The 27,959-nt window shown below is 37.8% G+C and overlaps 3 protein-coding genes across 4 annotated transcripts in view; 2 read left to right on the top strand and 1 right to left on the bottom strand.

Annotated features, from left to right (window-relative positions):
• rpl7a (ribosomal protein L7a) overlaps window positions 1–4,835 on the top strand; it is a gene marked incomplete at its 5' end in the record, with an annotated part of 47,175 nt that extends 42,340 nt beyond the window's left edge. Inside the window, one exon of the mRNA XM_035945032.2 lies at window positions 4,826–4,835. The remainder of the gene's footprint in view (window positions 1–4,825) is intronic.
• Window positions 185–6,336, bottom strand: st6galnac4 (ST6 (alpha-N-acetyl-neuraminyl-2,3-beta-galactosyl-1,3)-N-acetylgalactosaminide alpha-2,6-sialyltransferase 4). Of its 2 annotated transcripts, XM_035945033.2 has the most exons (5): window positions 5,979–6,336; window positions 5,753–5,893; window positions 3,873–4,282; window positions 2,139–2,246; window positions 185–2,040 (listed from the first exon to the last, which is right to left on the bottom strand). In XM_035945033.2, exons 2-5 carry the CDS (start codon window positions 5,891–5,893, stop codon window positions 1,854–1,856), a joined length of 846 nt encoding a protein of 281 aa, XP_035800926.2. In that variant the 5' UTR covers window positions 5,979–6,336; the 3' UTR covers window positions 185–1,853. The 2 variants fall into 2 exon arrangements, with proteins under 2 accessions (XP_035800926.2, XP_023119202.2); XM_023263434.3 differs by having other exon boundaries at window positions 5,753–6,336.
• A 2,058-nt stretch (window positions 6,337–8,394) lies between these two features.
• miga2 (mitoguardin 2) lies at window positions 8,395–25,979 on the top strand. Its single transcript, XM_023263454.3, has 16 exons — window positions 8,395–8,467; window positions 9,251–9,517; window positions 10,382–10,592; window positions 10,710–10,825; window positions 10,919–11,039; window positions 12,503–12,633; window positions 12,898–13,015; window positions 13,251–13,357; window positions 14,575–14,687; window positions 15,225–15,297; window positions 18,316–18,402; window positions 18,530–18,628; window positions 20,206–20,340; window positions 20,432–20,485; window positions 20,578–20,694; window positions 22,093–25,979. The coding sequence occupies exons 2-16, from the start codon at window positions 9,422–9,424 to the stop codon at window positions 22,291–22,293; spliced, it is 1,779 nt and encodes a 592-aa protein (XP_023119222.2). The 5' UTR covers window positions 8,395–8,467; window positions 9,251–9,421; the 3' UTR covers window positions 22,294–25,979.
• Window positions 25,980–27,959: the final 1,980 nt, after the last annotated feature.

Genomic DNA, 27,959 nt, shown 5'->3' with positions numbered 1-27,959 from the left:
TCTTCTCTCCTGTAGTTTGTTTTTTAGTCCTCTCTGCAGGTATCTCCACCTCTGGAGCTGCATGTTTCTGACCAACCTCCTCAGTGTTTGTTGTTCTCGTATGTGTTCTTTGCTTTCTATCTGCTGTCCTTTTCTCCTTCCCCTTTACAGAGGACAGCAATGTTCACACTGGAGCAGCCATCTCTAAATAGATGAGGGAGCAGATTTATTCATGTTGACACGTATCTCACCCCAGCAGTGAGCAGTGTTCACATTTATATTCAAGTTTTAACGTTGCAGATTTCATGACATACAGTATGGTTACTAAAACATCAAGAATACACTTTTAATTCAAACAAATCATCTTTTCGATGTACATTATAGTAAAATACTTGCTCAGTAGTGCAAATACTGTTACAGTCTTTGGAATTCCTCTCACAAGAAGCAACTGAAAATGCAGTGCCACGCTTCTGAGTGTAAAAAGGCAGCAAAATCTAAAACACTTTTTTTTAAAGAGGACATCTGGAGACAACTTTGGGAATAATTTTAGATTTACACTGAGATGTCTGTTCACGGTCATGTTAACGGGGTTTCATTACTGCTCAGCCTCCATGGGAAAGTTTATCCTACATTGCTGGAAAGGAGGCTCCAGCCGATTGTCTGAATTGAATGAACAGAGACCTTCCAAGAAATGTTGTGGGTCTCCAGCACTGTATACACACTAACCACACAGACCTGCTGATCTGTCGGGATTATTTTACAATCGGTACTGTTTTATCGTCTGTGATTTTACTATTGATCAGTGTTGAAGCTGCAGGCTGGTGCCAGTTGCACTGAAAATGTTGTAGTCTGCAGGGACATTTTAATGTCGGCCGGTGTGTCCCTTGTGAAACATCTATGGAAACATCTGAGCTTTGTTCACATTAGCATGCGCATACAGTGTGTTTAAATGAAAGGCTACTACGCTACCACTTCAAACATTTTTACACTGTGTGACTGGTTGCAATAAGGACAAGTAATGCAGCAAAGTGTCAATATCACACTTTGTTGTTAGTGTGGTGAGAAAAACAATACTTGGCTGGTTTACTGAAGCTTTCAACCTGAATCTGCTCCAATGCTTAACATTCATTGGAGGAAATGTCATGTTTTGAAGCAAATACTGACCAAAAGAGATGAAAATAACGACACTTCAGCTGAAATAATTAAATTAAAAGCTAATTTTCTGGTGACTGGTTGGATGTTTCAATCAGCTTTTAAGCTAAAATGCCAGAACTTATCTGGCTTTTGCCATTTTCTTAGATTTCTATGACTATAAACTGAATGCCTTCACATTTTCTTAGTATTTGTAATCGACTCCGTGAGAGAGTCGGTGCCAGATTAACGAATAATAAAATGATGAAATGTTACCTGCAGCCCTACATCGACTCCCTGCCTCCTAGAGTAAAGGTGTCTTGCAGCTATGATTACACATGCCATATTGCAGCATAAAATGAATTACTGTGCAGAATAAGACCAAAGTCAAGGCACAAAGAAGAAAGAAATTCAAAATGGTAAGCTTTGGTGTAAACTGGTTGTAGTGTCTAGCCATGTGTCTAAATGTTCTTTACCACACCAGTTAAATGCTGGTAAATCTTAAGCACAGAGACAAAATGTATTATTTTACATCTATGGCTGCAGATAATATAACGAGTAAGCATCACTGTGGCTCTTTTCTTCTGGAAAAAGTGCTGAGTTGGTTAAAAAAAGAAGTCGAACAGTAGCTGATAAAGTTCCTGCTGAGGCAACACTAAGTACTTTAGCAAATAAAAACCAGCAGAGAAATAAATACCACAGTGCAGTCAGGGAACATCTTCTTGGATTTAGGATCTCTTTGTTCAGAGGCTCCAAGAGGGATGTTTAAAGTCTATCTTGTGGCGTGTCACCCATCTGGCATAGATGGCCTTCTCAGTGATGAAGCGATGGCCGCCACGCTTCGTGTGCTCATGGACCTTGTACATCCTGCACTCGTCGATTCGGTTTTGCTCGTAGTAATGGTAAGGAACAATGCTGTGGTTGGCTCGACTGTCAGGAGGAGGAAAGCACCAGTTGTAGGTTAAGGCTAGTCAGTAAACTATACATATAAACATACATGACTTGAGCAGAGACCACAAACGCCTCACCTGCAGTAGTTGTCGTCGATCATCCCGTAAACATGGATGGTGTCGCACATTTCTAAAGCCAGAATCATTGTGAAGAACCCAGTGCTGAGAAACGCCCCCGTTTTCATTCTGGGGGAGAGACACCAAACATTCGTTGTTGAAAAAATGAATCCTAAAAGAGGCACCAGCCATAAACTGCATATTACACTGTTAGAGTGCGTCCGCTCACTAAGCACTTTGTTGTGAATCCTATACAGCTCTGCTATAAGTTGTTCTTTCATGGAGATTACACATGTTCAGATTTTGTTTTGAGAATTTTGGGGGGGGTTTGCCTTATGTGTATTATTGAGTTGGTAGATGGTCATACTAGGATAGTGGACTGAATTTTCCAACCCATCATTTTAACTCAATGCTTAAAAACAAATGAAAAAGAAGATAAGAAGCTGTATAAGCTTTGCGATTGTACAGAGCTACCTTTTTGGTCTGGCTTTTTTTTTTTTTTTTTTTTTTAATTGATTTTTTTTTCCATTTATGGGATGGGTACAGAGACATACCAAGACATTACAGATGCACAACAGTGGTCATCCCTCAAACGAATTAAACCCTGCAACAGTTGAAAATAATGTCTACTTAAAACCAAGGTGCATCAGAGGGCAAGCATCCTTTCCCAACATAAAAGAACTCACTCAATCACACTCATTCACACCACAAACAAAAAATGGACGACAATCAGATGATAAGAAGCATCGATAAGTGGAGAAATAATATAACAAAATTAATAAAAGAACAAGAGAGAAGAGAGGATGGGGGAAATAAGAATAACAGAATAATAAATAAAAATAATAAATAAATAAACATAATGGTCAGCTCAGTGGTTCATTGGTTTTCAGCTTCAATATGTAAGGTGTCTATATGAAGTAAGAAAGGCAGCCAGATTTTGTCAAAGTCCTGTAGGGAACCCTTAAGGGAGAATCTGATTTTCTTGAGTCTCACACATTGTAAAGTTTCTTGAATCCATCGATTATGTGCTGGTCTGGCTTTTAATTAGAACATTTACACAACTTAGCACATTTCAGTCTATTTATACGTCTTTCAACAGTTCATTTTTCTCTGTTATGTCCTTATTTTGCTCGTCTGAATTTTCGACTTATCCTGCCTGTTTTTTTTTTTTTAATGTAAATTTATGAGATTCACTTATAACAGTGTATCCTCAGGTTCTCACTCCTTGTTTTTCTTGACTCTTTCATTTATAGCATAGTTGTGTGTGATTGGGAGGGGGTGGGGTGGGGGTGTTTATTTTGTTCTGTCAAGCTCATTGTGTTAACATCTACATGCATAAAAAATGTGATATAAATTAAGTCTGTCTGATTGCTTGGATTGCACATGTGTTTTTGAGTTGATGTAAATATGGAAATGAATCATTTTAAAGTGAGCTTGGGCATTTTTAAAGGTAACAGATGGGGTAAAAATACTAAACAAAACATTAATGATAATTAATAATGGGGAGAGTGTTGTTTGTGTTTAGCTATAGCAGACTCACAACTAGATGTATTACATATAGAATTTAGAGTTTAGGTGTAAAGTTAAGCTAACTTTGAGTCCTTATTAGCCTCTTAATATTAACACAGATGTGGTGCGTTTAAGGAACTAGTGTAATTTATGTCATGCCCTCTGTTGTTTTACTTTTCTGTTCAGCTCAACATCAGTTTACATTTATTTTATTTCTACAACTGGGATGTTAAACATGCAGTTTACCTGTTTTTTCCAGTTTCATTCTGAAACACGCTGTCGCAGTACTGAACCTTGTCTCTGGTCACAGCGTATATTCTGGCGTTCGGATACTTTGTGGCCATTTTCAGGAGGACGTTATAGATGCGTCCCTTCCCGTCTTGCCTCATGTTCCTCTCAGGACCCCAGAAGATGTAAACGGTGTCTGCAGACTCCTGGAAATAATAGCGCTCGTTTTTGACCAGCAGGGGAACGCTGGTGTGAGACACGACCCGGACACTGGTGCGACTCCCAACGTCTTCCTCGAACCCGCGTGTGGGAGCGTTGTTCATCCGGATCACGCATCCGATTCTATCGATCTCCTCTCCGGCACCAGCTCCGAGCATCTGACCCGAGCTGGAGATCAAGGCACACTGGTTGCAGTGCTTGTCCAGGAACTGTTGATTAAAACAGGCAAGACATGAAAGTTTTAGGTTTTGAATTGCTGCATTTAAATACATTAATGACACTGTTCTATCTGGTTGTTATGCTGCCACAAATATGGATCTTGATCATTACTGTAATTGCATTTTTAATTTGATTAAAGTAGCAAATCATATCAGTTAAAACCAATGTTCATTTAATGTTATTCTCTCTACTATCATTTTGTTTCTCCTCAGTCTCCATCTGCCTTCCCTGGTTCTGCTGGAAGTGTCTTCCTGTTTAAAGTTTTCTTTTTCCCACTGTCACCAAAGAGCTGCTCGAAGGGAATCTTTTGTTTTTGTTGGGTTTCTCTCTACAATACGTTACTACACTATAATAATAAATACAGAAAATAACAACAAATTTGCTGTAATTTTCTGGTAATTACCTAGAAAAGTCTGGGAAATTACCGACATTTATAAATCAATCATTCAAAATCTTATGCCAATCATGGCAAATTACTTTCATCACACAAAATCAGCTACATTTATACAGTATTTTTTTCTTGTTTTTCTTAGATTATGTCCACATTTCCATACTACAACAGCAAAAAAATAATAAATATGTAGTTTTTTATATAAAGGTTTGATACAATATAAAAATATATGAATTATATCGGAATTGTTTGTAAATACTTGGAAGATATTGTAGGTTTTCATCAGAATAAATTCAACAAAGTGTTTTGGAATCTATTTTGTTGATTTTTGCCTTTTTTAAAAGTAAAATACTATATCATTCAGTTCCAGATCCCTGTGACTAAATGTTTTGTCCATTTTTGTAGTTACTCTGTGATCTGAAAGTTCAATGTGTCAAAATTGACCCGCTTTGAAGTTTGAAAATGTGGGGGGGGGGGGATTTTTTACAGTGAAACTTCTGATGTCCACATTTTCAACATTTTTGGGAAATCTTTGAACATTTTTTGATGGAAAAAAGAAATGTTAAAAATGTTTAAGAACGTTCACAAAAAAATCAACCAAAATCCAGCGAATTTTGCTGGATTTTGGTTGATTTTTTTGAAAATGTTCTTAAGAGAATATTAGAAGTTTTACTGATATATATGTAATCACTTTAGATATTTTTAGGATTTTTTTGGAAGATTTTTACTCATTTTTGAAAATATTTAAAATAATTTTCTTGCCAAATTCAGGGGGATTTTTTTTTTTTTTTTTTAAATAAAATTTTTGAGGTAAACTTTTAAGGAATTATTGGAATTTTCTTCCTGGAGGTTTTGAAAATTTTCAGAAATTTGGGGAATTTTTTGCAGAATTTTTGGATTTTTTTTTTTTTTAGACACGGAAACAATATGTTTTGGTGCCTGTAAATGAGCACAACAGGAGGGTTAAAGTTCCTAGGATGATCCAGACCAGTTGATCATGACCTACTGAGCTGTGACTTCAGACCCAGGCCTCTGGAGGCTGATCTGTGACCCAGCAGGATCCCCTCACCTGCTCCATCCTGCCGGGGCTGATCCTCCGGTAGCCCCGGAGTCCGGAGCTCAAGGCGGCAGGAGACACATCGTCCCGGGTGATCGCGAACCAGAGAAGCAACGGGAGGCTCAGGCTGAGCAGGCAGAGACAGCGACACATCTGCAGGGGCCGGACAAAGAGAAGCAGGTCGGTTGTGCACATCCGGACATGTACTGAACATCTACTCAGACATGAGTTCACCGACTGCATTAAACGGCTCCTCCTGTCCAGAGCTTCCATATCAAGGCCTGTGGGGACCCATCGGCTTTCATTCTTTAGTTAACTTGAGCAGCAGCGACTAAACAAACCCAGCTACCGTCGAGTCATGTTCGTGTGAAGTTTCATATCTCAAGATTTTAATGGCTTCTCGAGGTCAAGTCTCAAAATCCCGGATCCTTTCCTTTTCCGTGTATCTTTGGTTTTCATCGCCCGGCAGACCACAGCTCCACTATTTTAATCTAATCTAAAGCACGCTGACACGAACTATCAGATATCTGATAAGATGTGCGTTATTCCTCGATCGACACAGCAGCAGCAGTCCACAGGTTTGTAGGACCTGCATTGTAAAGTTACACAATGTTCCTCCGTGCAGCACAAAGCTTCGAACCGACTCTTTCACAATAAAAGTCAGCTGAACGCACCCTGACGTACTGAGATACACACATAAACAAAAGATTGTTTTTAGCAGAAGAGATGCCAAAGCACTGACTGTAAGGCCACTGTATACCAATATGGGCTATTTTTTAATGCAGTTACAGATTGTGTAGTATTGTAGAAACAAGGATGCTGTAAATTGGTAGGTTACACAGTAAATATATAGGAAAAACAAAAAAATAGTCAACTCAAGGACTCTACAATAAAAAAGAATTTGTTTTTATTGTAGTCCTTGGGTTGATTTTTTTTTTTAAAAATACATGCAGTTTTAGCACCCAGTGATGTTTGAGGTTATAACCCTAAATCTTTTATGAATAGCCCTAAATTGCTTTAAAAATACAAACAACAACAACAAAAAGCACTTCATTTTATTTTTTAGCTAGAGAAATTAGTCAAACTGTTCAGAACAGATATTTTACAGGCAGCATGTAATAGTTTTGGGGTTTTTTGTTAGTTTTTTTTTTTTTTTTTTTAATAAAAGTATCTTCTGGTACACAAATACATATAAAATCTAGGATAATAAATGGAATGTATTTATTAATTTTAAAACTGTTAAGGAGAAGTCAGGTGCAATGTAAGTTAAAATTTGCATTTGACTCAGGGTATAAAGAAAAGCAGACAAAACTAGTAAAACAAACAAACAAACAAACAAACACATTGATATAAAGGTATAAAGGAAAACTTTTAGAAAAAGACTCAAGCTGTCATGTACAACTGAGGGAGAAAAAAACAATCATCATCTATTACACCTAATGAGGAACTCATATAATATTTTATATAGCACCAGTAATGTTGATTTTTGGATCCAAAGCGCTGCTGAGTGCCGGACTAAGTTTTGTAAATCACCTCAAGGCAGCAGACTGGCTGTTATTATGTGGAGTTGGCATTACGGGGTTTTGTCGGTAAACTGTTTCCCTTCACCAGCACCTACATCTCTTCTCTTGAACTATTACATACTATTAAAATTCTTATCATAAAATTCAATATAGCATTAATAACTTACATGATATGGCAGTTTCATTCCAGCTGGCAGCTAAAACTGGTAACTCCAGTCTAGCTTAATGTTTCTGACAAGCCACAGTTTTAATTATGGTTATACTTCTGTAATTCATCATATCATTAAGTCCCAATGCATCAGGATCCTAACATCTAACAATCTGAGATTATCTGTACTACATTGTAGAGATAAGGATGTCCTAAATCAGTTTGTTGCAAACAAAATGTCAAGGACTCTTAAGTACAAACTGATACAAAAGTAGCACAATGCTATAAATGTACCAATAATATTACCGAGTTGTATGTACGTCAAAGGCAACTGCCCTTTTATCCTGAAAGTAAGAGGCTAAAACCAGAAACAGTCTTCAGATTATTGTGGGTAACTTAACGCACCTGAGGAAGCTAATGCTGCTTTCAAGTGCCACCTGTAAACGCACCTTCTCACAATACGAAGCCGTACACATTACTACAAAGCCACTTACATATAAATACATTAGCTTACATTCTTATTTATAGCTGTCTTAGATAAGAAGTGGGAATATTTGCCGGTAACAGCACGATAATAGTATAAAAAAATATGAATTTGTTTGCTAAATATAACCCAAAATGTAATTTTGTATCAAGGAAGAGTAGCTCTTTTTTTAAGAGCCTTTCTTAATTGTGAAGTTTTTGGGCTTGTAAGCACTTAATGACTTTTTGGACTTCGTCAATTGCAAAAAAAAAAACTGAATGTATTCAGTCCTGTTTTTACAACGGTATTACAAATGTGCGCACCGCCGAAACTTTCTGACAGCTATTTTTTTTGTTCGTATGGGGCGGGACGATAATCTCATCTCTGCTATCTGATTGGATTGTAAAAACACTTTCCCCTCCCAACCGTCATTCGATTGGTCAATTAAAATGTAACGCTATACACTCCTCGCATGATTGGCTCTTGGTCATGCCAGTAATCTTGGAAACTTCCGTCTTGAGAAAAAATGCACGGTGCGGCTTTCACTGACTGTGACACGGGAACGTCCTTCCCTGACGCCTTGGATGCTCACGGTATGTACCTATGTCAGGGATTATGTTATTAGCTGCGCTTCTGATGAGCTGTGCACGGAGCTGAAGGCTGGGAGGTGTCAGTTTACAGCTCTCCTGTTAGTGTCCGGTTGACCTGATGATGGTCTGACATGAAACGACAGATCAGGCTGAGCTAAGCTAGCTCAGTAAGCTAGCTGACGGTAGCATGCTCGTACCTGAGGCTTGGTGGCTGCTGGTTGGGGTTAAACTTGGCCTCTTTTTAGCAAGAATTTTAAAGACAGAACTCAGAGTTGCTATGGAGTTTATGTGAAAGTAAATACAAATGGTGGCAAGGTTAATTCCTGGCCTCAGCCTGTTGAGGCTAACTGCCTAGCTTTCTAGTCACCTTACAGTCATGTCTGTTTGAACTAGCACCCTCTTTATCATCAATTATTTGTCCTGCCTGACATGTACACCAGTAAATGTTTTATTTAACTTGATAGTTTGGCCCCAGGGAGAAGGTAAAAGTGAGCTGGTTTGTCATGTGGAAGCCAGACCTGCTGTTTGTCCAGCAGCTCCACTGTCTGCATACCAGACAGTGTAGATAGATAAGTAGCTGGCACAGTATCAAGTTGTCTTGCTACTTAACAGTTAATACGAATTTGTTTCACCAGGTTAAAGCGTGAAGCTGCAAGTTAGTTCTGTGCCTTGAGGGTGTCTCAGTGGAGCGTGGAGTGATACATGTGTCTAATGATGGCAGCTCTAAAGGGGAAGGCTGCTACTCAGATAATTTACAAAACTTGTGTCTTATCTGTTGTAAAATAGTAAAACTGCAGTCAGCCACCGGACCAGTGTGAACTTTGGGAGTGGATGACTACGGACGGTCCATCAGCGAGCCCCAAGCCGGCTGATCTCAGAACAGAGAGGAAACCTCATTTTGGGTGAATGTGAGGGGGATTTGGAGAGGTGTGGCCTGAAGGCATTTCCATTTCTGAGATGTCATTCAAACAAGCAGACGGGATGTCCATCGCTCAGGCTTTGGCCATGACTGTAGCAGAGATCCCAGTCTTTCTCTACTCCACATTTGGGCAGGTAAACCACTTTGTAAATTCTTAAACACGGTTAAGTTACAGACATCTTCCCTGTGGTGTTTTTTATATGCTTGAAGACACATTATGAGCTAAATAAGCAGTAAACATCATGCCTGGACATTTCCACTTTGAAACTTCAGTGTCCCGATGACACTTCAGAAAACACTGCTTCATACTTGCAAGGCTTCATCCTATCAGTTTGCAGGGTTGAGACTTTCCATATCGTTTTTGTTCTTCAGGGCCAGGGACCTCATAGATCTGTAGATTCTAAAGGAGGCAGCAGCGATGAGAAGAGCTGCAATAATTAATTGTCAACCAACAATTTCAATTATTGATTTAATTGGTTTAATGATTCTATGTGTAAATACTGTCATTCCAGCTTCTTAAATGTGAAATTTGTCTGGTTTTGTTAGTCATGTTTGACAATAAATTGAATGTCTTTGGGTTGTGGAGAGAACAAAACATTTTAGGATGTCGTCTTGGGCTTAGACAATCACTGGTCAACATCTTTCACCATTTTCTGGCATTTTACAGGCCACACAACTAATTGATTAATCAAGAAAATAAGCAACAGATTAACCTCTAATTTTAAGATTAGGCTCAGATTAGGGTCATCTTTAACGGCAACATTAGTGTATAGTTACATCTAAGCCATTTTAAGATCAGAAGGGATTATTATTATGGAAAAATTCTAATTATGTAACTTTGTTACACAGTGATTCAATTTTAGAGGTAAATTTAATAACATGGGAAGACATTTAAATACTTATCTTTGTCTTGTGTAGACATGTTCAGTAAAAGTAGGTCTAAATTAGTACTGACAGCTCATGTTTGGTCATATCCTCACTGTCTCTTCTGTTTTCAGTCCATATTTTCCCAGCTAAAGCTTACACCGAGCCTGAAGAAGGTGCTGTTTGCCACAGCGCTGGGCAGTGTAGCTCTGGCTCTCACCGCTCATCAGCTGAAAAGGCGAGGGAGGAAGAGAAAGCAGGTGACACAAGGGAAGGAAGGTCAGAAGACAGTGGGGATACCTGAGGCACTACTGAAGACAGGAAGACCTTCATCATTGAAGAGAGGTGTGTGTGACCTAACGGTGGCAATGTGGAAATCATGACTTTGTGTTGTGGTGTGTTGATTCTTTCAGTGCCTGCTTAGATACGTCCAGATAATTTTACGTTTTTAATCTTCCACAGGTCCGTTTACTGGCCGACAGATGATGAGTCCCAGCACTCGGAGCAATGACACCATGAGTGGAATTTCTTCCCTGGCTCCCAGTAAACACTCAAGTTCCTCCCACAGCCTGACATCTGTTAGTTCCATACTAATAGTTTTTCTCTTTTTTTTCCTGCAATGTTTACTTGCCATTTCCCTGATTATTCTTTGATGTGTGTTTGTGGCGTAGATGCGAGTCCCAAGCTCCCCAAATCAGTCTGCAAATCCATCCACCCCCTGGGAGGCAGAGCCTGTGGTGGAAGAGTCAGGGGCAGTGGAGGATGCTAATGCAGAGAATCTCTATTTAATGGGTAGGCTTTTACCACCATTTATGCTTTTCTAAACTGTGGTTGAAATATATAATATATTGTAGAAAACACAGGACTTGCACAAGGACGTGTTTGCCACTGTAAAGAATATAGTATTCACATTTTCAGTCTCTTGTCTTCCTAAGTATATTCAAGCTGCCTTCCGTGTCTTTTCCCAATTTCACACTGGCATTTACAGGACAGCTTCTTTGAAGTGAGGTTTTATGAGTTATCCACAGTCAGGCATCTACTTGCAGAAGATAATGGTCGACATGGTTCTGTTTTGAAAGGACAGATAAGAGTACTAGTACAGAGGCGAAGCAGTGCACTGTTGTAGACAGGGTCGGCAAAATGTATTTTAGCCTCCTAAAAAAAAAGTCAGAAGTATAAAAAAAATCAATATGGGTTTAGGCGTACACTATATTTAGAATATTTTCACTGACAGCTCTTTTCCGTGGAGAACTGAAGCTTGTATATCTCTTTTCTCACATCAAAATCACTAACCTCTGTTGACAAAACATGTAATTCTACCTTAGTTTGGATCTAAACTAACATGTTAAAGAACCAATGTAATGCTTTTTGCATACTTAAAAAACCTAAAGTCCATACCAAATTGAGTTAGTCTCTCCTATAGGAAACTATGCTCTTTACTTGCCTAAAATACTTAGTTTGAAGTACAAACAGTGTTACTTATTTATGCTGCTATGTCGCACATTTACATTACACCTGTCTAGTTTGCCTTTCTTTTAAATAAAGAATGAGCAGCTACCTCAGGGTTTGTCATTATTTCCTCAGTAGACCAGCTTCTGCTGGTATATCCTCATACTCAGAGATCTAGGGTTATGATATGTAATCAGCCTTCCCTCACCTTGTCAGGCTCGCTGACTAACCAGAGCAAACTGGGCTTTTCAGTGGGGGAATTGTAAAGAGATAGAAACTAAAACATAACATTATATTCAGAGGGTCAGAAGAGATGTTGCAGCAGTTTACAGTATGAGAAAAATAGTGTTTGTTTTCATTAAAGCATCCTACCATATCCTAGTAGACCCATCATTTGATTTCATAAAACACCAATATCACACAATAGCAGACTAGCAACCTGCCTGTTCTATGAGGTAAAATTGCTGTTTCTATTAAAGGAGTCTGGTGGCTTTGAAGAGATTAATATAGCTGCTTCAGTTCCCCATCAGAAAGAGCTGTCCAATGACAAGGTAAAGCAGCGTCTATCTGTTTACGGCACGTGTTATTCATAATTAAAATGGAGCATTTATCACAACATGCAAAGACAGTGTTACCTTGATGCTGTAGTGAGTGTTATTCTTTTTTCAAATAAGTTATCCGCACTGCACAGATGCATAAGATTGAAAATCAGTTTCTGCCTCTCTGTCCCATTATTTCTTAATTTTATGTCAACGTTTTGATTTACCAGCTCAAGAATAGTCAGTTTATTTCTTTTTTCCTGCTAGGAATGGAGCTGTTTGAGGAAGCTCTGCGAAAGTGGGAACAGGCCTTGAATATACGCCATCCCACCCACTCAACCTCTAGCAGTAGCAACAGCCTCGCTCTGCAGGGGGCAACGTGTGGAGACTTTCCAATGGTAACCATCAAACCATTGTTACCAGTTCACAGTGCTTGAATCTCTTGTGCACAGTTTGATTAATTTAAAATCTAGCACATTATTGTTTTTGTAGTTGGAATTTCACTGACTGTAACGTTTGATGGTGTTGGTTTGCTTATAGGTGACATGCAACCAATTCAGTACAAATGAAAGAAATTAAACTGAACCTGATCTTAAGCTATTTAATGCATACTATTAAAGCCACTTTTGACTTGTTTCATGCCATTTTCCTTTTGGGTTCAGGTTGAAGCCCGTAATAAAGTGTTTGCTGAGAAGTTAGAGACGCTGCTGCACAGAGCATACCATCTACAGGAGGATTTTGGCAGCAGTATCCCAACGGAAAGTGTGCTAGCAGACTTTGGTAAGACTTGAGCTACATAGCTATTTGTGACCTTATTAAGGAAGGGGAAGGAATTTAGATTCTGTGCTCAAGTTTGAATAATAATGAGATATGCTCTGCCAAAAACCCAAAAATGTTATTGGCAAGGGTTGAAGACTGTTAGAGAAATTTGCATTCTCTCAGTAAATACTGTTATATGTACATTTGTACTTTATTTTATGCATCGAGAGTTAGTCTGTGTTGTTCTTTTTTGCAGAGAGTGAAGGGACCCTTATCTTACCCCAAGTGGAGAGTTTCCACAGACTGCAAGACGATGATGCAACTACTGTTACCTCCGATGACTCCTTCTTCTCGGCTGCAGAGGTGAGTTCCCTTCTGCTCCACAAAGACAAATAAAAAACAAGAAAGACATAGTGGCAGTCATAATGTATCAAGTAGAAGTGCACTTCTGAGTCTTGAAAACCTGAAAATATATGCACATTCTGCTCTTCTGTATACTATAAGGGGTTCCTATACAGTATGGAATGTGTTGTTACACATTATAGGTCTGAATAAATATGGAAAAAAGAGTACTTTAAATATTTGTATTTTCCAGATCATTATGATATAACATTGATCATTTCTAAAATAACATTTTCATGGCATTTGGAGCAAGCAGCTGTTCACCACACAGTAGGATTGTGTTCCAGAGTCAGCAAGCAAATTATGGCAAACGGTTATGCAGAGCTGCCTCTACACTTAACCAGATTATTTTTGAAAGAAAATGCAGCAATATCTTCAAATTGCATACATACGTACGTAGCATCCCAAGTATTACATTATTTAGCTTGTCTGAACATTTATGAATTATGCAGTGATGTAGTTATCAGGAAAGTCAATAATAATAATAATAATAATACATTTTATTTGTAATGCACTTTTCATTTCAGCAAAATCTCAAAGTGCAACATTAAAGATATTAAAGGATAAAAACAAAGCAAACTGTTAAAATAAAAATTTTAGGGACACGTTTAATTAGAAGCTTTGTTAAAAAAGAAAGGTCTTTAGGCCTTTTTTTAAAACATCCACTATCTGTGGAGCTCTCAGGTGATATTATTAAGTCAACCGACTTATCTTTTCTGTGTCAGGAAACCACACTGTTACGACTTTGCCACTGGCACAGTGAATAAACAAGGCTGCGCAGAATTATTTAACTTTATTCAACTCATTTTCAGATCCCTAAAAAGAGAGGGGGAAACAAGAATGTAATAATATTTATTCAATATGTTTCTCACTGTTTTAGCATTGCAGCTGGAATACAATTCTGTGAACCGATTTTGTACGACTAGCTCCAGTCTTCTGGCAATTATTTGGCAACATAATAAAAAACATGCTCAGAATGTAACGTACATGTTAACAGTTAGAATTTAAAACCATTTATTTATATAATGAAACATTTGTTTGTACGCAGATGTCAAATATAGTCTGAAACATCTGCAAGGAGCCTGGAAAATTGGAATTTTGAAATGGGTAATGTGTAGGAACTTTATGTACAACATGTTTGGACTGTGCACTGAGTTCTGTGTGTTTTGTATGTGCAGCTGTTTGATACCATGTCTTTAGAGGGGGTCTATCAGCCACTGAAGCCAGCAGCCCTTTATGAAGAAGCCTTGTCTCTGGTCCAGGAGGGCAAAGTGGCCTTTAGGTCCCTGAGGTAATTGTTATGTGTGATGTCTTCATCTAAACACTTAGATAGTTTTATTTTTATAACGGTGTATTAATCTCAAACGGTTACGGTTACGCTGTTGTCCACCTCAGCACAGGGGGCAACTTTTTCAGCAAAACAAATGATAGTCAGTTAGTCCTTAACTCTCTGCTATTGGTGTTGACAGGCAGCATACAGTAAGTTTACTAACATGTGCATCATTAAGCAGCTTTTCTTAACTTTGGAGGCCAAAAACAATTAAAAGGAGTAAATTTCTGCTATGGCTGGCTTATAATTGCCAGGTGGTCAGTACCATAACTCCACATAAAGGCTAGTGTTGCTTTGTGATGTGTAAATACAGAAATATTTTCTACCATGGTTACTATTTCAGTTCTTTAAGGCAATAATATATGAGTGCTGTAATTTTATCTTGTCCTGCTGCCTCCAAGTGGTCGAAAATCAGTTTACACTCCTACAGATTTTACAGCAATGTAGAGAAGAATGAGAGTTTGTAGAGTTTCATACAGTTTTCTTTTTTTCTACCAGGACTGAATTACTTGAATGTTATGGTGACCAAGACTTCCTTGCCAAGCTGCACTGTGTGAGACAAGCATTCCAGGTCAGTTTCAGCTCATTTGACTAACTAATATATAATTCTCTGGTCTGGTCAGCTGCAGATTGTGATGGCCCCCCTTTTTTTCCAAATGTTTTTCAATTTGCACTGTTGACAGTCTACTTCAAATGGTTCACTGCTACCTTGCATGGTGCATTTTAAGTCAACCAAGTAGTTTCACTAGCGATTGTTGGCGAAAATGTAGACTCATTTGTAAACCGGAGAGGAGACCACTCATTAAAGCACTGTTCTGCAGCTAGTCAAGAGCTCTACAGGGTGGCTTGTATTGGGACTCATTTTGGTTATAAATTAGCCTGAACTGGGTTTCTTTTCACAGACATTATAGTTCCTGTAAAACTAAAAGACCAGTTCATGCTTTTCCTATCCACAGGGACCCGTAGGGGCATGCATGATGTAAATTTGGTCATCCAATTAAGTTCTCGAGAGTCCGTACAGATCGTTCTGCAGATATCCTTATGCAGCCCAAAATTTGTGCCTGTGCAGACTGTCTGCTGTCAAGATAAGGATAAGGATAAACTTTATTGATCCCACAGTGGGGAAAGTTCACCGTAACAGCAGCTCCAAAGAAAAAGTATAAAGGCAGTGCAAGAATAAATAAGAAAAAACATGGTGCAAAAATTGCAGATAACATTATATACAGATGATTTTTTTTTTAAAAATACCGTGTGGAGAAGATGAGGTATCAGTTATTGCACTGATGAGGTATCAGTTATTGTACATAAGTAGGTGGATGCGTGTGTAAATTGGGGGAAGAAAAAAGTGCAGCAGTAAACAGTGGGAAGTTTCAAATTCTCCAGAAATCCGTATGCCCACAAGTGCTTGACACACTCCGAGAATAGTTGCATTGATATGGTGCTATATCCTGTAAAAATATCCTGTGCTATCTCCTGTATAGTGTTATATCCTGTAAAAAAAAAAAAACAAAAGACAAGGAGTGCTTATGACTGTATAGTAGACCAATGTGTGTCTACTGTAGTATGGATAGAACTGCGTCTCCTGTGCACGTTCAAAGTCCATATCCCTCTGCACACATACCCAGGATTAATATGCGTCTCGGGTGATCCGATCTCTAATGGACAGCTCTAAGTACATCAGTACACATGGCATTAGAATGCTTCTCCACAAGCGTCTCGAGTGACCACTTATGATTGGCTCTCATTTCCCTGCTCTAAATACTAATAAACACATTTATTATATCCATTTGCAAAGACATAATGCCTTGCATGGGTCTATTTTGCCCAACTAGCATCTGCCCAAACCCACATAGGTCAGTACCAGAGCCGCTTTGTTACCTGTAATTGTCTCCATGTCAGGACCTGGATAGCTCAGTGACTAACACCCCTGACTCTGGGACCTGGTCCAAGTGCAGTTGTCCAGTGAGGACTCTTAGGCAAGGTCCTTAGTGCTACCCAGCCTGCCTAACTCGTGTTGTATCCTCTCTCAGATGCACATTGCTTTGGATAGCCTTCTACTAAATTAAACTTTAGAAGTCTGATATGGGTTGAAGTTCTTCAGATGACGTCTTTAGTGCCTATATGTTTGATTAAACAAATATTCAAAACAATAGCTCAGACTACTTTAAAAAAAAATCACGTTTTTACTTCACATGTGCAAATGTTGTTTTTTATATTGTGAAAGACATATGTACAGATGACAGTCTCAAACACTTGGATTCAGACTTCCTGGGTTCCATACGTAATAAACCTAAGGAACTAATCTGTTAAACTTGCAGGGTGGTGCTTTCCATGTCATTCTTGGTTTGCAGGTCAAGCCTATATGACTGAATTACTCCAAAGTTTCAACTTGCTACAACTAAGCTGCAGAAAACAGTGGAGCTGCGGTGTCAATAAGTGCCGGGACTTAACAGATTCGCACATTCTAAAGGAAGTTTGAGTTGCATCTAAGCAAAGACATGAAAGGATTGTTTTCATGGGAAAGAACTTCTAAATATGTTACTTTGAAACAAGGAGATGAGTTTTGTGGGGTTAAATCAATGACTAGAGAGGCACTTTAAAGTGTGTTATTTTTACTCCAGCCTTCTGCTAAATGCAGGTCGTTATGAAGCACGTATCTTGTTCTCTTTTTGCTGGACACGTCATTCCTGATCTCATACACTACATGCAATTGGAGCCTTACAGAACACTTCAGACAACCCTGACTTTGTAGTATTTTGCCTCTGTGCAGGTGTGGTCTTTACACCCACAGGCAGTGAGTCAGGTTTCTTTGCTATAGTGACATCCAGACAAAAGCTACAAGGCCAGCTAAACAGATAACAGCTACAATCAGGACGAATGACTCATGGTGTTCCTTACACCTTTAAAAAAATAAAAAGGATGATATTACAGAAGTTTGTTTCCACAGCGTTTCATTTTTAACTTTCATCACAATTTAAGCCCTTCTGATTTACATCACGTGGACATTTGCACAGCTGAAGTTGAAGGGATCTTTTGAAGATGATTCTCTTTTATGTTATCTGTGGAGCTGAATGTCATTTGCAGCATATTTAAGGCACTTAAGAATAGATAAAATTTGCCTTTATTAATACTCCACCGTTACAACTCAAAATGCATATACATATATGTATACATACATATAAGTATACATTAAAATGTATACTTATACATGAAATATAGTAAAACTAGGAATGATGGCAATGAATTAGATTTGTTTGAATGTATACATGCTAGAATTTAGTTGGTATTTACACATGTGCAGTATCTGTGGTCTGACAAACAGTCACAAGTTGTTGTAAGTCTCACTGGAGGTAGGATGATGCGGCGTATTGGAGTCTAATGGTTGATGGCCCGAAAGAGCCTCCTGTGGGTTTTGAGACACGTGACTGCATCACTGTGTGGCTGAACAAACTCATGAGATGCTTCAGACGTGACAATAACTCAGCACTGTGAAGAAATCAAATGATCATTTTATGAACTGGTCAAATTATTGTGAAAACGACTATAAAAAATAAACCAATAATGGCATTTTTTTTGTTTTTTCCTCCAGGTCCTGTTGTTAGATGAAACCCACCGCACGTTTTTCATGGAAACAGGGAAGCAAATGATTGCAGGGTTGATGGTGAAAGCAAACAAGGTAAACGCTGTCCATTTGGATCCTCAATTATTAACTAGTCCTATTTGGATAAACGTGACCAAGGTCTGCTTTTGTTGACATATTTACACTGCTCCAACGATTTTTTCTTTATTTATATCGCTTGCAGAGTCCCAAAGCATTCTTGGAGAGCTATGAGGACATGCTGCTTTACACTCAGAGGGAGGAGACGTGGCCCATCACTCAGATGGAGCTGGAGGGCCGAGGGGTGAGTGATGCTGTCATTTGAGTCAAGCTATCAAATCTCCTTTTTTTGTTTAGTTTTTCAGCATGCACCTGTTAGCATAACCGCATGTATTTTATGTGCTATTGTGAATGTGTTTCATTGAAATTCATTGGTTTATTCATGGTAACAGGGACACAGGGTTTCTCAGGTTTATGTCACATGGTTACTGTACTGCTCAGTGAAAAGTTCATTTTTCAGGTCAGACTGTGGTTAACTGTGTAATTGGCAGCATGGAAGTGGTAATCTGTCTTATTTTATCTGGCATGTGGATTTTTTTTTTCAATATACTTCAGATGGAAGGTACAAAAATGTGCTACAGAAAAATACATTTTTCTTTTGAAGTTAAAAGTATCATATGGTGCTTTTTGTAAACATATTGTTTCCATCCCTGAATCCCCCATGAATGGCTGAAATGCCTTTTCTTCCTTAAAATTTCTTCTTCCTTATTTACACTGCTTTTCAAAAATTTGGGGTCACTTGGAAATGTCCTTATTTTTGAAAGAAAAGCAGATTTTTTTTCAATGAAGATAGCATTAAATTAATCAAAAATACAGTCTAGGCATTATTAATGTGGTAAATGACATTTCTAGCTGGAAATGGTTGATTTTTTTTTTTTATGGAATATCTACATAGGGGTACAGAGGGCCTTTTCCAGCAACCATCGCTCCTGTATTCCTGTGGAAAATATGAAATTGCCAGGGTGACCCCAAGCTTTTGAACAGTATTACATGTATAGGTGATCTGTGTGGCATATAAAACAGCCAAACAGAAGTTGATGAAACAGAATCAGGGCAAAAATACTTTATAGAAACTGTCTCTATACATGCATGTATATACTGAATATGACTGTGCATAACTTGACGTGGAGCTGTGATAGTGTGTCTGTGCATGATTTAGTTTTTGTAAAATTATGCTTACTGTTTATCCGCCTCATTGTTACTTGCTACACTTTTTAGCCCTGTAAAATTTTCTTGGTGTTTTATACAGCCCAGTTCTTTTAATACTGTGTATTTTTAAGTGTTTCTGCATTTGGTCTATGTGCCTCTGCACCATTAATAATGATAGCTGCCCTTCAGTAGGTTCTCCAAAGTTTTAAATGAATCACAGTATATTTGTATACAGTAAGTGTAATATGAATTTCCACTCAATAATCATTCAGTGCTCATATTTTCTTTAAGTTACTTTTTGTCTAGTGAAATCAAGAAGTTTCTTGCCTTTGCTGCTCAATTTTTAGGCACAATACTGCCACCAACTGTTGATCAGTGATACAATGTGAAACCTTTGACAGGATGTACATGTTTTGTTTTTTTGTGCACGCACCAGATACTGTCAAAACTAGGTCAGCACCACAAGTGATTAATAATATCACAAGGTGCTTTTTAGTAAAACTTAAATTACGTTTGATGGTTTCCTGTCCAACTGCTGACATCCCTAGGTGATTTTCAATTCCCATGATTTCATTTATAATCCCCCAATGCAGCAGTGCTAATACAATCAAATGCCATATCCATCCTTTAAGGGTGAATGTAATGGGGGTCCTTATGTCATCATCTCTACAGGTGGTGTGTATGAACTTTTTCGACATTGTGTTGGACTTTATCCTGATGGATGCGTTCGAAGACCTGGAGAGCCCTCCCTCCTCTGTGGTAGCTGTGTTGAGGAACCGCTGGCTTTCTGACAGCTTCAAAGAGACGGTTAATTTCTACACATGCACAGCTTAACTCTTTACTCCACCAATCCACAATAACAGTTTTGTTTAATAACAGAGTTGTGTTTTTCTCGTAGGCTTTGGCAACTGCCTGCTGGTCTGTCCTGAAAGCAAAACGGCGACTTCTTATGGTAAGCCTGTTTGAAAATTCGGTGCTTTTTATTGATTTATGTTCGTCAGTATGTTTGATTCTGACAGATTTTTCTCTTACTACGCTTCGTAGGTTGCTGATGGGTTTATCTCTCACTTCTATGCCATATCCGAACACGTAAGCCCAGTTTTAGCGTTTGGGTTTTTGGGACCCAGGCAGCATCTCAGTGAAGTGTGCACGATTTTCAAGGTGAGATTATACAGAAATAAGATGTGATTTTGTTACTATTTTGGAAAACAAGTTTGGGAATAAAGGGGCACTCGACTAATTTTGCCTCTGGCATTCAGTTTAGTCATCATGAGGACTAATGTACAGCCTTAATATATGAAATTATAGATATAGTATCTTCTGTGGCTCTGGAGGAAGCTGAGAAAATAACCCTGATGATGTTAAAGTGCTTTAGCTGGGATTATTACTCGATTTTAGAATGAGGTTTCCAATTTTCGAACAAATCTCAAGATATGAGATGCATTTAGAACTTTTAGACATTGTTCCTATAAAAAGGAAGAAATATCAAATTTGAATTTGACCATTGATGCAGTCACCTTGCACAGCAGTACACTGCTCCCAGTGCTCACTAGGAAAGCTGCCTGGAAGTCTTGTCCTGTGAGCCTTCCAAGTACTATTTGTGACAGGCATTGGTTCTCCTCCATTATGTCAAAATGGCAACTCTTCAACATTATTTTTGCTTTAGGTAAGAGGAAAAAGTTATGAAGAGCTAAACCTGCCAAAAAACTGACACTTTGTCATGATGGAGCACAAAATTGCTATCATGCCACATTATGCTTTAAAAAGTTAAAGTAGCAATCAGTGTTTAGTTTTATTTAATATAAATAATTCACGGTCCCCAGCTCATGAAAGTTTTGACTCTGGGTTGTAATCATAGAGCCAAATCTTGTCATCAGTGATGATCGTCAACAGGAGGGTTGGGTCCTCCCAGGTTTGTTGGTAAAGATCCTCACCGACTTCCACACAGTCCTACTTCGGTCTAAGTTTAATCTGCAAATGCACACTAGCAAGTGGTTGAAAAAAAAATGCTTCAGAGAGGTCCCGATCACACATCCTGCAAAAAATGATTCATCGAAGTTACTGCATGCAGCTGTTGCATCCCATGTTTGGGACAAAAAGTCAGTTTTCAATGTTTTTTTTCTTGAATCAGTTTCCAAACTTTGCAAAACTGCAGTATTGGATTTCCACACTAGAAAGACTCTTGTAGAAGACATTAAAAATAAAAAAAAATAAAAAAATTTTAAAAGTCATTAAAAATGACTGGTCAAATCCTGGATTATACATTTCCTATTGTACAACTCACTTGCATCTTTATTTGTCTTAGCCTTTGATAGACTGCAATCCTCCAGTTGGTAACACAATCTTATTATATACAGAAATGTCTAGTCTATAAACCCAGCCTGATGTATTTTTAAACTTAATGAGCAGTTCTTTCACAGAGCCATTATGAGTGAGAGTTTTCTTAGTCTAATAGTCATAATAACAATGACAGATAAATTTACCTTTAGAGATAAACAAGTACCTGTTAAGTTAGAATCAAAATGTTCCTGTCATTCATCTCTCTCCTTTCACCTGCAGCAACAAATCGTGCAGTACCTTAAGGATATGTTCGATCATGACAAGGTCCGCTTCACCTCTTCTCAATGCCTGGCTGAGGATATCCTGAAGCTTTCCCACCGCCGCAGTGAAATTTTATTGGGGTACCTGGGAATTGATAGTCTTCTGGAGCTCAACGGTGCCCTGCCCAGGCGAATAGAGGGCTCAGCAGGAACCATCTAAGAAGATTAGGGTCACTCAGAGTTTCACTGAGCTTGTCCAGGCCAACAGCAGTGGGCTGACAAGTGGTAACGGCAAGAAGTCGCAGCTCAACATTTAATCTGTTTCTGCGCTAAGACTGGACTGATTCATGCTGCTGTGATACACTGACAACCAGCATTTTTCATTTATTCATCTGTGTTCATTAAACACAAGCTCTGTAATGCAATATATCCACCAGATCTACAGTGTCACTGGTCCTTGTACTAATGAGGGAGACCGTTTGGATGACTTCACGTCTGCCTTGTGTTGCTGCTGTGTTGTGGGTCGAGAAAGCCGACTGCAGTCATGTAATCACAGCTGTCGAGGACTTTTCTTTGCCTTGTTGGGCACCATGGATGCTTCTTAAAAACACGCCTGATGGACACCCTTCGAACGACTAGGCCTTCTTCATTAATACTTCACATGGATCAAGTCTCTTCCAAGATCTGTGTTCATCACCTATGGAATCGGGTGGAATATCTTCATTACTATGTGAAAACCAATGGTGTGAGAGTCAGTACTGTGTGTTTCTATGTTTTCTATTAAAAAGGGGGAGGATATTTGTGAACACCATAACAGTTTATGAGAACTCTGACCAACTGAAGAATAGTTCTGCGCGATTCAAGGTGTGATGGGTTTGTTTCCTCACTTGTCCTTAAATTGTCTTTAATCCCTTGAAGTGTTTTTGTTTTCCACTTTGGTTGAATTGAGCAGACTAAGATGTGACATATCCAAGAGTTAAATGCAAAAAGACATGTAGTTACTCTTACAGTCAGGGTCTCAGTCGAAGTGTTTGATTTTAAGTTAGTTTTGTGCAGTGGATGGCATGAATGTTGCCAGCTTTAAATGGCATAAAACAAGAAGAGCTTCCACATCAAGTAACATGTGAACAATAGTACATGAAGAATTATTGCCAGTGTGGAAGAACGCTAATGTCTTGATTGGTGAAGCACTTCAGTAAACCTGAGTGCTCTCAGGGAGTCATAAGTAAGTTGAGATTAATATTAGATACTGCAGTACTTTTCATTTCCAAATACTGACAATTAATTTGTTCATCAGCAGGTTGTGCTACTTGATTTGCTTCCAGATGTTTGAGCCAAAATTGTACAGCCTGTTAATCTTAAGTTTACTGATTAAAAGATTATATAGAAATATTTTAAACAAAAATATACAAATATGAGTTATATAAAGATAGAAACCTGTTTCCAGTGTAAACTCTGGATCAACAATACTTCCTGAGTATAGCTGATTTTGAAGGCCACTGTAAATTAAAAGAGGATATGTGGATTATTAGTGGTTTTTGCCTTTCTCACAGCAGACATTTTTGACTTGTTACAGCAGGGAAAGCACATTAACAACAGCTTTGTTCTATTCAAGCATCTCATTTAAGGTGGACTATGCGATTTCAATCCAGTACACTTTTTAGGGGGTTAGGGGAATATCTCCTCCCTGTATGCTCTGAAAGAAAAAAAAACTATGCAGCTCTGGCTCTTCAAATCAGAAACTTCCACACAATCTTTTTCTCTTTGTCCTGTGCACCTTATTGCTTGCGCACAAGAAGGGGAAATGGCGTAGTGGGAGCGAGAGAGGGACAATAACTCTGGCACATGCTGACTGTTTACTTATGCCAGCTAAATATCAATGATATTTCTCCAGAATTGAGACCTTTAAGCTGTGAGAGTGAACCACCGTGCACGATGATCACTACAGCAGTTATTTTAACTCCGCAAAGCAGGAAAAACACAGGTAGACTTACTAACATTAATATTGTTAATCAGTTTCTCAGTTGAGTCCATTTAGGTCTGTTGAGGCTTCTGGGCCCAAGTATTGTTCATTCTCACACAGTGGCACAATGAATGGAGTAGTGCTCCTGGTGGTGTGATTTACACCTGTAATATTCCTGCTGTGACAAGTCAAAGTGTCTTCAGTGAGTTTATGAACATAACAAGATGCGTATCCTCAGAGACTTAGTAAAAACAAAACAACAACACTTGGTTTCTGTGTTAAAACTCATCAGAATCACACATTTTCTATCATTACTGTGTAAAAACATAGTGTGTCTCGAAATGTACCTTCTCTCAATCCTCCCAGCTCATTTTAAAACTGACATGAAACAGTGCCATCTAGTAGTCTTAGCAAGGACCTTTCTGATTCCATGAAGATGCAATGAATTGTAGAGTTAGACTGTAATCTACATAAGTGCACTGATGATAACCCCTGGGTTCTCTTTGTTTTCTCAATACTGGACCTTGCTGAAGTACAGAGACACTGAAGGGGCACTACGATGCCAAGTTCAACTGATTTTTCTTTTGTAATCTCGATACCACTAGAGTAAAGACAGATTGTAGTTTAGGAAACTGTCCAATACTAAATTATCCTCATGAAATATAATGAAAATATTATTTATTCTTAATGTCATTGGAAGCACAGTATGCGTGCTTGTGGTTGCCTGTGTGTGGGAGGGAATTTCTGTCTGATCATTTTGTATTTCATAGCTCTCTGGGTATTTTAATTTCAGTAACTGATCATACGTATTAACAGAAGTCTGCTCTGTGTTATTCATATTCATATAAGCATGTGTTTTTGTGGCATTTACAATCCAAATTCTGCTGTTGTTACAACAGGCCTCTTAAATTCAGAGCTTTTTTTTTTCTACTTTTTGGCTCTTTAAACTGCACTGGCTGCGTTAAGAGGCATTATTGTTGGATCATTTGTGTTTCTGTCTAAAACGAACCAGTACTGTACATAGACACAGAGCTTTTACAGAAAAATAATTGGTTCCATGTTCTGATTGATGTGCAGCTTTGTGATTTTAAGCATTTTGCACTTTAGCAGAAAGGAGATACAAGAATGTCCAACAGCCCTTTTTAATAATCAGTTTGGGAGTTCAGATGTACAAACTGTTGAATTATTTATTGCATCACTTATTATAGATAATATAGAGCATAAATGCTGTACAGTAGAGAAATTATCTTTCCCAAAAACAACTATATTATGCAAATGATTTATTCTGGTTGCTATCATAAGATTCAGTTCAAGTGTCCATCTTTAAATTGTTCATTTCATATTTAGATAGTTTAAATTCTCCATTTTTAGCTGCGTGTGTTCTGATCCCTGATGAATTGCTTTAAAACCGTGTTCTCCCCTGTTTAATCCTGTTATTGTATGTGTCATGCAGGTAAATGCAGCTATGAAAAAAAGCTTGTGTTTAGTCTTGTGTTCACAGATTGATCTGCTTTCTCTGTGTTCTGAGAGTAGATGAACTGCTTTTGCATGTTAACAGTGTAGATCCTCTGATATGCATCAGTGTAACATGCAACATGTAGACTCAGGCTCAACCCTAGTTGTTGTAAATTTAATAAATCCCAATTAGAAATAAGCTAAAGAAAATATTTAAGAAGTTATAATCATTTGAAGGTTAAAATTCAAGCATGGACTCTCCTACTTAGCATATAATCAAATGCATTGTAGAGTTTTAGAAGGATTTCTGATGGCCAAAATGTGGAAAGGTGTTTTTTTGTCTTTTTTTTTGGAAAGTCATTGCTGTACATTACAAGTGTCCTATTCATGCCTTTTGTCTTTTCTATCGTTAAACTTGCATTGCCAGCACAAACTGTAAATTGATTTTAATTCTCCATATTAAATGTTATTTTTTGTTATTAAATCAATCTGTTCTTTAATATGCTTTTTTTCCCCCAACTGATGGCACCTTGTTATATTTCATGTTCCACCAAGAGTCAAACATACAAAAAGATTTTTTTACTGTAGTGGAAATATACATATATGACTGAGAAGCACTGCCTTCAACAGCACAGTGAGTCCTAAAACAGAGTATATGTGTATAAGACAAATGGGAACTTTTGAGATGGATAAATATTTAGCCAGTGACATGAGAAACACAGAAGGGAAAATCACAAGTTTCATCACAATATGATGCTGATTCTTTGGACAGTTATGATATTTGCTAATATCATGAATTTTGCCACTGTACAATTTTGTTTAAATTCAGAGGTCTGAGACTAGCATTTATTTTCTTTATGTATTTAAACTTCAAGTAGGTCCTTTGAGAACCAGGTCTCATTTACAATGATGACCTGGATATGACATATAAACATATAACAAGGTCAGTCATATGTATTAACTCAAAAGAAAGCAACTAAAATATGATTTGACAATTTGATTTAATTTCTTCCAGATATTTAAATGAAAAATGAAAAATCTAAACTTTTAACTGAAAGAAAATAATAGATATTTTGGGGCAATATATAATGTGTGGGACTTTTTGTATCATAGTTTACATTTTTGCTGTTTTCAGGCCTATAAATCAACATGGCCGCATATAACCAAACACCACGTGGCATTTTTAGAGAAAGATTCTTCTAAATATTATATATACAATTGGGTAAAATTGAAATTGAAAGTTATTTATAAAGATATTGTAGTAAACCTGTTAACATGCCATAAATCCACACTTGACTCACACACTACTTTATATTAAATAACTCAGACAGTCTTGGAGTCTGGCCAGTCTTTTCTTCAGGAGGAAATGACATCATGTGGAGTAGGTCATGTGATCTGGAATTAACCCACTTCCTTGAGAGGTGTTTTTGTAATGGGGAACTTAGTTGAAAGTGATTTCTGGGACACAGATGCAATTTATTTTTTCCATATAGAATTCGATATATTGCCAACAAAATATCTGTCATGATTATTTCAGCTTAATAAAAAGAACACAGAACAATTGTTGAATAAGCTCATTTTATTATTCTTTAGCTAATTGGAAGGTGGTTTTTATTAAATTCGGACAATTATTTAGTCGACATTTTAGTGATATCCAGTAATTTTTTGATTAATAAGGGATTGCTTCCATAATAAATAATTATGGAATTTGTAAACACATGATCATAATGAACGCAAAAAACATTTTTTTTTTTTTTTTTTTTTTTACTTTTAATAAAAATGTAGGCAAGATATGTCCCGTGGACTTCAAAAGTCCCTCAAATATATACTGACCCTTTTGTTGTTCACTATGAAGTGTTTCATTCAAATGTTTATTTCAGTCATTTTAAATATATGGTTGTGTTCACTGATAGATCATATTGGATGATTGATCATTAAATCAACATATTTATACAGATAGGTGGATCGTTATACCTGTAAGAAGGAAACACTGCAGTGTATTGTACTAAATTAACAGATACAATAATCTTATCATTAACACAGCTTTGTTCTGGATGTTGCTAGAAATAGTGGAGGTACATGTTTATACCAAAAGCTAAGATTTTGTATTATTGTCAGTATAAAAAGGGATCTGCTTTTCATATGTAAATAAAGAATGTGTTGGTACGTGTTTATATTTGTGACGTGTCTGATTTGGGTTTAGCTGTGGATTTAATTGAATATCTTGTACAGGCTCATAAACATTATTGGTTTGAAACCTACTTTGAAGAGCTCTAAAAACAGTTTGTACAAACTGCTGAAGAATGCAAAACTGACCCTGAACCTGCAGCCAGAAGAAGGAAAAAGGAAGACAAACGGACTGACACAGTGCAATGCTGCTTTTACTATTACAGTCTTATGCGTAGTGGTGGTCAGATGTGGTGAAAATCTCGAGGTAGCACACGGAGACCAAAAGCCATAAGTGAATT

This window comes from Amphiprion ocellaris, chromosome 17 (genome assembly GCF_022539595.1).
Source record: "Amphiprion ocellaris isolate individual 3 ecotype Okinawa chromosome 17, ASM2253959v1, whole genome shotgun sequence".
In the NCBI taxonomy this organism is placed as follows: Eukaryota; Metazoa; Chordata; class Actinopteri; family Pomacentridae; genus Amphiprion; species Amphiprion ocellaris.
The sequence above is the reverse complement of the archived record's forward strand: the minus strand, read 5'-3'. Positions and strand labels throughout refer to the sequence as shown.

Bases quoted from the DNA above. Each gene is read 5' to 3' on its own strand.
- st6galnac4 (XM_023263434.3), bottom strand. From the start codon at position 6,013: ATGGAAGCTCTGGACAGGAGGAGCCGTTTAATGCAGTCGGTGAACTCA. The intron at 4,283-5,752 runs GTGAGGGGATCC...TTTAATCAACAG, and splicing joins GCCCCGGCAGGATGGAGCAG to TTCCTGGACAAGCACTGCAA. The intron at 2,247-3,872 runs GTAAACTGCATG...TCTCTCCCCCAG, and splicing joins AATGAAACTGGAAAAAACAG to AATGAAAACGGGGGCGTTTC.
- miga2 (XM_023263454.3), top strand. From the start codon at position 9,422: ATGTCATTCAAACAAGCAGACGGGATGTCCATCGCTCAGGCTTTGGCC. The intron at 18,629-20,205 runs GTGAGTGATGCT...TCATCTCTACAG, and splicing joins TGGAGCTGGAGGGCCGAGGG to GTGGTGTGTATGAACTTTTT. The intron at 20,341-20,431 runs GTTAATTTCTAC...TTTTTCTCGTAG, and splicing joins CTGACAGCTTCAAAGAGACG to GCTTTGGCAACTGCCTGCTG.